The sequence below is a fragment of the Quercus lobata genome, chromosome 8 (genome assembly GCF_001633185.2).
Source record: "Quercus lobata isolate SW786 chromosome 8, ValleyOak3.0 Primary Assembly, whole genome shotgun sequence".
Lineage (NCBI taxonomy): Eukaryota > Viridiplantae > Streptophyta > Magnoliopsida > Fagales > Fagaceae > Quercus > Quercus lobata.
This window is the reverse complement of record NC_044911.1, coordinates 19,859,418-19,866,868: the sequence shown is the minus strand read 5'-3', so window position 1 is coordinate 19,866,868 and position 7,451 is coordinate 19,859,418. Positions and strand designations below refer to the sequence as shown.

At 35.2% G+C, this 7,451-nt stretch overlaps 1 protein-coding gene across 2 annotated transcripts; it reads left to right on the top strand.

The window, feature by feature from the left end:
- Positions 1-5,230: 5,230 nt before the first annotated feature.
- LOC115954892 (FBD-associated F-box protein At5g56370-like) lies at positions 5,231-7,198 on the top strand. Of its 2 annotated transcripts, XM_031072883.1 has the most exons (3): positions 5,232-6,351; positions 6,445-6,585; positions 6,667-7,198. In XM_031072883.1, exons 1-3 carry the CDS (start codon positions 5,365-5,367, stop codon positions 6,958-6,960), a joined length of 1,422 nt encoding a protein of 473 aa, XP_030928743.1. In that variant the 5' UTR covers positions 5,232-5,364; the 3' UTR covers positions 6,961-7,198. The 2 variants fall into 2 exon arrangements, with proteins under 2 accessions (XP_030928744.1, XP_030928743.1); XM_031072884.1 differs by lacking the exon at positions 6,445-6,585 and having other exon boundaries at positions 5,231-6,351.
- Positions 7,199-7,451: the final 253 nt, after the last annotated feature.

The following is a 7,451-nucleotide window of genomic DNA, read 5'->3' as shown; positions in this document are numbered from 1 at the left end:
TAAATATCAGAGAGGGATAAGACAAAAGAGAGTTGGAAAATATCTGAGAAGAAAGTTGCTACCACTGCATTAAATGCTTTGCATCTAACCCCCTAGCCTCATTAATGTGGAGGTGATACCTGAATAGTAACTTTCAGCATTACAACTACCCACAAAGACTTCAGAAAGGTGCTGATAGGGGAAGTATCAAAACTAGCAAACTGATCTACACGTGGGCTGAGATGAAAAAAGAGAAGGGAGTATAAAAGGAAGAAACCCCATTATAGAGGGATGGATCAGAAAAACTAGAGAGAAATCACTATATACGCAAGAACTGTAATTTTGTATAAGTCTCAGAGAAATATATAAGAACAGACCTTCCTCGGATTTGATTGAGAAGAACTTTTCTTGTTTAAAACTGTTTGTTTATTCTTTCTAGTAATAACTAACCTATTGTGATCACTATCCACATAACTCAGTGAAAGTTCAGTTTCAAGCCAACTCTCTAACAAATTCATTGTTTTGGGCTCTTTGGGCCATTGACCATCCATTTGGGCTTTGGGAGCAAATTGTGTCCTTACAATTGGCGCCGTTTGTGGGAAATTGAACATTTTTGAACTTGTTCAATCATGGTAGGTTCAAGGCCAAACCATGAAGAATCTGTGAGATCCCAATGTCAAGATCAATTCTTTAATCTTCAACAAAGGAGAGACCATGAAGTTAGTGTACACACCACCTATACAAGTAAGAGTCATTCTAGAAGTGAGTCATGTGTCCTATGGAGAAAACACTAAGAACATGCAGCTGGAGATAAATCATTTACGGAGGAAGTTACACCGTAAGCAAAGGAGAGGGACTCCCTCAAGCTTAGAGTCTTACTCTAATGATAATGATGATAGTTTTAGGCCCAGATCAAGGACTCCTCTCAGTGAGTCTTTTTCTTGTGATGAGGATCATCATTATAGGTAGAGGAGTAGAAGCCCATCTTATAGGGGCTTGGGGAATGATGCTATGAGTAGGACCTTGCGCCAAATTTCCAAATCACCACTCATACAGAGGATTGAAGGTGGAAAACTTTCTCGGCGGTTTACTCAGCCAGCATTTACCATGTATAATGGTAGGATGGATCCAGTGGAGCATGTTAGCCATTTTAATCAGAGAATTGCTGTCCACTCGAAGAATGAGGCCCTAATGTGCAAGGTATTCCCATCTAGCTTGGGATTGGTGGTGATGAGATGTTTAATGGGTTGGAGGAAGGATCAATTAGCTCATTTCAAAAGCTTACCAGGGTTTTTGGGGCTCAACTTGTTACTTGTAGTAGGGTTCCTCATCCCTTGGATTCCTTGCTGTCTATGGCCATGTGAGAGGGAGAGACCCTGAAGACGTATTCAGATAGGCACTGGAAGATGTTTAATAAGATAGATGAAAATTTCGATGATGTAGCAATAAGGACGTTTAAGGTCGGTCTGCCTGCTGAGCATGATTTAAGGAAATCTTTGACAAGAAAACCTGCCTGAAGCGTACGTTAGCTCATGGATCGAATTGATGAGTACAAACGGGTTGAGGAAGATCAGCAACAAGGAAAGAGGAAGGCGAAGGTAATTCCCCAGGACTGAAGAGATTTTAGGTCAAAGAGGTATAATAATAATTGGCCCAGGAGAGATTTTGCTGGACATACTAGGTCTACTACTGCCCAGGTAGTCAACACTGTGTTCAGGGAGCCTGTGCACCAAATCTTGGAGAAAATAAAGAATGAGCCATACTTTAAGTTGCTAAATAAGATGGGAGGAAACCCCATGAAGCGTAATCAAAGTCTTCATTGCCAGTACCATTAGGATTGAGGACATACTACAAAAGAGTGTAAGACTTTATGCGATCACCTGGAGTAGCTGGTCAAAATTGGGAGGCACATCAGAGGGATGCTTCCTCAAGACCACCCTTGGGGACGATCAGTGTTATTCTTGCTGCCCTAGGTCGGACTAGTTCTTATCCATCATGTGTTATGTCCATAGCAAGGCCACAAGTTGGGGATTTGATCCCTAATTCTAAAAGGGGGAGAATGGAAGTCCGAACAACTCTAAGCTTCTCTGATGAGGATAAAGTGGGAACTTTTCAGCCACATGATAATGCCTTGGTGGTTACCTTTTAGATAGGTGGCTATGATGTGAAGAGAGTTTTGGTAGATCAAGGCAGCGGTGCGGAGATCATGTACCTTGACCTACAAGGGGCTCAAGCTAAAGCCCGAGGACTTGGTCAGCTATGATTCCCCTTTGGTAGGGTTTGATGGGAAGATAGTTATCCCAAGGGGCTAGATTAGATTGCCTGTTCAAGCAAGGTTACTGATTAAATGACGTTGTAAGAGACTAACATATTATAACATTTGTAAACTTACTTCTTTTTTTTTTTTTTAACTGATTAAATGATGTTGAAATTTATAAATTAAAATTTTAAGTGTAAAATACATTCATATCCTAAAAAAGTACAGAACTTCAAGCATCCTCCTAAATACTTCCATAAGTACACTCCATTTTCACAACCAAATACCGAGCCACAAATTTCAAACACCCATTTCATTATCTCAACAAAAGAAAATTATTTGTAAGTACTTGCATATAGAGAATTGATGTAAAGAAAAATATGCTAAAAACACTTTCATTTATCAAGATTTAATTGCCTTAGGTTGGACTTCCATATCCCAATTTTTTTTTTTTTTTTTTGAAAAAACACTCTAAAATCATCATTGACTTTTACTTTCATCGCCATGCTTATAACAATACTGCACTAAATGGTAGTAAAAAAATACAAAGAAACCTATAAATTATGAGTTCTAAAATAGAATATAAAAAAACAACTAATTTCATCAATAATAAATTAGAAAGTTTCTTTCTATTTTTCTTAAGTTCTAAAACAGAATACATTTATGGCTTTCTCACACCAAAATTCAAAAGACCCAAAGCCAATCATAGCATTTACAAAACCTATAACGTTTAACTTCAATATCAAAACATAAGTTGTCGTCAATCAATAAATAACATATGCCATCTTCCTTGGTTTTAGCCAACTCACACGAGTTAAGATCAGATGAGACGATAATGTTGGAGCTAGGTGGGTGTTATTGAAGGGTTGAAGGTAAATGACATCATTCTGGTTTGTGCATATTTGAGATGAGATGGCATAAAGGATTGTGGGTGGTGTATATAAAGGAGTAGAAATGTAAGATGTGAAAATACAAGTCCTTATTTTTTAATTGGAGAAGTCTTGAAACATTGAATCAAAGAGTCTTACAAAGAATCCTTATTCTTTCATTGGAAAAGTCTTGTTTCCTCAAAAAAAAAAAAAAAAAAAAAAAAAAAAAAAAAAAAAAAGAAAGAAAGAAAAAGAAAAAGAAAAGTCTTGAAACATTGAATCAAAAAAAAAAAATGTTCATATTTTTTATTTTTTCTTATCTCTTATGTGGCTTAAAAGTATTTCAATTATCTTTTCAAAGAGTGCGTTACATGACAAAATCTCATACTCTTTCACATAAAGTTTTCACTTTTATGTATGGGAAAAACTTAGATACAATCCCTTATGACTGTTCCTTAGGTTTCCATTTTAATTTTCAGCCACCCATCTAATTAAAATACTTCAACAAACAACATTAAAAAAGACAAAAGCTTTTTGTTTTCTTTTCTTTTTTTCCCTAGCCCTAGTGGCAGCTCTAGAAATTTTGTTTAGGGGATTCATTAAAAAATCTTAATAAAAAAAGAACTTGAATACATTGAGTTACCAACAAAATAATAATAATAATAATAATAATAATAATAATAATAATAATAATAATACATGAAGTTTTACAATTTCCTTCTACAAGTATTCAAATTTTGAATTATGAGTATCTATTACCAATGTGGGTAGGTATGAGCCTACAATCATTTTATTTTGTTAAGTTTATCTAACATTTTTATTTTTATACAGTTTTTATTATCTATTTGTTATTGTTTTTATAAAAATATTTTAAACTAAATGACTAAACTAAACTCATTGGTTTTGTATTAATTATTGACGCACACGATCACACTCATTCATACATAAAATTATACACTAGTGTCTACTTAACCAATCAAATGCTTGGACAATCACTAACTTTACGATTTTCTTTCTTAAATTTTACTAACTTTATAACAAAAAGTTATTATAACATGATAACAATACACACACATGTAACAAACCATCTCTATTTCCTAATTATTAAATTATATTATATTTATATTGCACACACAAACATCCACACACATCATAATTCACACAAATAACATTATAACAAAAAGTAATGCATACAATCAATATTAGATACACTCACACACATAATATAAATTTATAAAAAATAGTAACACTTATAATTCACAAACACTTACTCTTTATTCTTAGAGTTGGAAATACTTATAATAAAAGTGTGCAAAATTTAAGTCAGGGTGTGCAAAAATATTTTTAAGAAAAAATTATAGTATTAAACTAACAAAAAAATATATTTTATATATATAATTTTTTTTTTGAAGTCAGGGGGTTCATTTGAACCCCCTAAGAATAATGTAGTGCTGCCCTTGCTATGAACCCCCTAAGAATAATGTAGTGCTGCCCTTGCTTGGCCCAAGATGAAACATTTGCTTCATATCTCTCTTCTTTTTTATTTTTTATTTTTATGAGAATACTAAGTATTAACTAACACACACATGGGGTGAGGGGAGAAGGTTTTTTTTTTTTTTTTTTTTTTTTTTTTTTTCATATCTCTCTAACAGAGCACAGGAAACCAAGTTTTTTTTTTGGGAGAAAAAAACATACAAAAGTGACATGGAACAAGGCTTTAACACAAAGACATAACACAAAATTCACTCAAAAGTTATGTAAATTTTTAGGGGTTTTTTGCCCCTTAAGCTATATCTACAAACGTATTAATTATGTGACAAATATTGAAACATTTAGTTATCTGAATTTCAGATATTCAAATTTTAAAAGTGACCACATAACTGTTTTTTTGTGGGTGTTTATGGTTATATTAAACCCTCGAGCATAGTACACACACTTAGGGATGTGATGCCTACCAACAGACTCCTGCTGGTGACGGAAATCGAACCTGAGTATGTTAGGCAGAGCAAACAAACAATACTCAGCTGAGTCAAGTCCTGTTAGCACTGTTTTAATTTTGATCAATCTAATATATTTGAGAAAATAACTTAACGGGCAAATAAAATACCCTAATTTATAAGGGAGGGTGGGGGCATTAGCAAGATATACCCGTATTCTCTCTTTTTGTGTGCGCATTTGTGCCGAGCATTTGAAGTAGTTTTTGTTTTTTCGCAGCTCACTATCCATTCTAAACTTGTGCCTCGACAAAATCCTGAATGAATGGCTGAATCAACCTCAAAACGCTTGAAACCAACTGACCCAGAAGAAGCAACAGTGGTCGAAGACAGGATAAGCAATCTGCCAGACTCTCTCCTCTGCCATATCCTCTCTTTTCTCACAACCAAAGAGGCTGTTGTAACAAGCATTTTGTCGAGCAGGTGGACGACACTCTGGACTCTTGTGCCAAAGCTCGACTTTGACAGCCACGAATTTGGAGAGATTTTTTCTTCAGATGAGGAGGAGCAAAGTCCTAATCATCAAGATCGGTGGAATAATAATAGGTACCATTTTACGTTTGCGCGTATCGTGTCCAGGGTCTGGGCTCTTCGCGATCGCAGTCGCAACAATGCGAATCCCATCAAACACTTTCGCCTCTACTGGCATTCTGATTCTGACCCAATCCATGTCGACACATGGGTTCGCACCGCGATTACGCCTGACTTGGAAGAGCTCGATCTCTCCATTTCTCATCCAAAACCTTTCAACTTCCCCTCTACCTTGTTTAATTACGCTAAATCATTACTAGTTTTGAAATTAAAAGGCAAAATTGTTCTTAATCCTCCTTCTTCTTCTTCCGGCTTCCCGAGCCTCAAAACTGTTCATCTTGTCGATGTCCGATTTGCAAACGGCAACACTGTCTCTAAACTCCTCAGTTGCTGCCCGGTCCTCCAAAATTTGTATTTGCAAATATATATCAGGGACCGTGATAACTATTTTAAAATCATTGCACCTACACTCAAAACATTACATTTAATTTTTCTTCGTTATTGGGAGTACAAACTTGAGATAAATGCCCCAGCTCTCGAGTACCTTTATTGCAGAGGTTGTAGTATTGAAGACATTTTGTTAGGAAATCTGTCTAACTTATTTGAAGCCAACGTTACCGTAGATCATGATCCAAATAAAGATTATGGAAAAAAGATTAGGGACTTCATCGGAGCACTCTCTAATGTCAAATCCCTTCATTTGGTCTCAAATTTAACACAGGTAAATTTTTTTTTTTTTAATAGATGAATAGATAAAGACTACTTTTTCTTGGACAATCAGTTATGTTGTTGTGATTATTATGTTGTTGTGCAGTGCCTCTGTTACGCCACTAAAACTGATCTTCCCATGTTTCATAATTTGGCTTGCTTAAGCATTCATATTGGTTATATTTTGTGGGATGTGCTCCCGAATTTGCTTCATCGGGCTCCTAATCTTGCAGTACTAGTCTTTAATGTATGTTATGCTCAAATGATGATTTTTTTTTTTTCTTCTCAAATAATCCTGAATTTATCTAAAGTAATCTTCTGTTGTCAGGAAAAGGTAGAATGGTACAATGTTGATGAGGAATATACTTCCATCATTGAAAGGATGTTCTATGAGGACGTTCCTATATGTATATCATCGCACCTCCAGACATTTCATTTTAAAGGATTTAAAGGGTTTAGGTATGAGCTGGAATTTGTTCGACATATCCTTAAGACTGCAAGATTCTTAAAGACGATGACAGTCTCTTCTGCTCGTATGAATTCAGAGGTGAAGGTTCGTGTTCTCAAGGAGTTATTGATGTTCCCAAGGGAATCCAGGACTTGTCAAATTGCATTTAACTGAAGTATATTTTGTTATGATTTCTCTCTCAGTTACTAAAGCACTGTATGTGGTTCTTTTGAATCAAGTCAGGTAAAAGTAGGAAGGATAAATCCAACAAGTCTGATTTATTGTGCTTTTAAGTAGTGGTGTTGCCTTGCCTTGTTGTTTTAATTCATTCCCAACTCTTGGGAAAATGTTGTTAGCCTTTCTATTTTAGTAGGAACAATATGACAGAAGTGATGATGCTAATATCAAAATATATTGTGAGTGAATTATTGTGGCAGCTTTTCCTGGAAGTCTTCATGTTTATTTTCTCTACACTTTCTTTGATTTTTCTTAGGAGTTTCCTTTTTCTTTTTTTTTTGGGTGGATAATATACAGAACCTTTCTAAAGAAGAGTCTTTTGGATTCACCTCTAGGTTGTAAAACCTACGGGCAAATGACCCCACCCACAAGAACCAACATTCAGTGGCAACTTGTTTCCCAATCAACAAATTGCATGCACATGTTTG

Excerpts from the sequence above, each read along its gene's own strand:
- LOC115954892 (XM_031072883.1), top strand. The coding sequence starts at position 5,365 with ATGGCTGAATCAACCTCAAAACGCTTGAAACCAACTGACCCAGAAGAA. Across the intron at positions 6,352-6,444 it reads TGGTCTCAAATTTAACACAG|TGCCTCTGTTACGCCACTAA; the intron begins GTAAATTTTTTT and ends GTTGTTGTGCAG. Across the intron at positions 6,586-6,666 it reads TTGCAGTACTAGTCTTTAAT|GAAAAGGTAGAATGGTACAA; the intron begins GTATGTTATGCT and ends TTCTGTTGTCAG.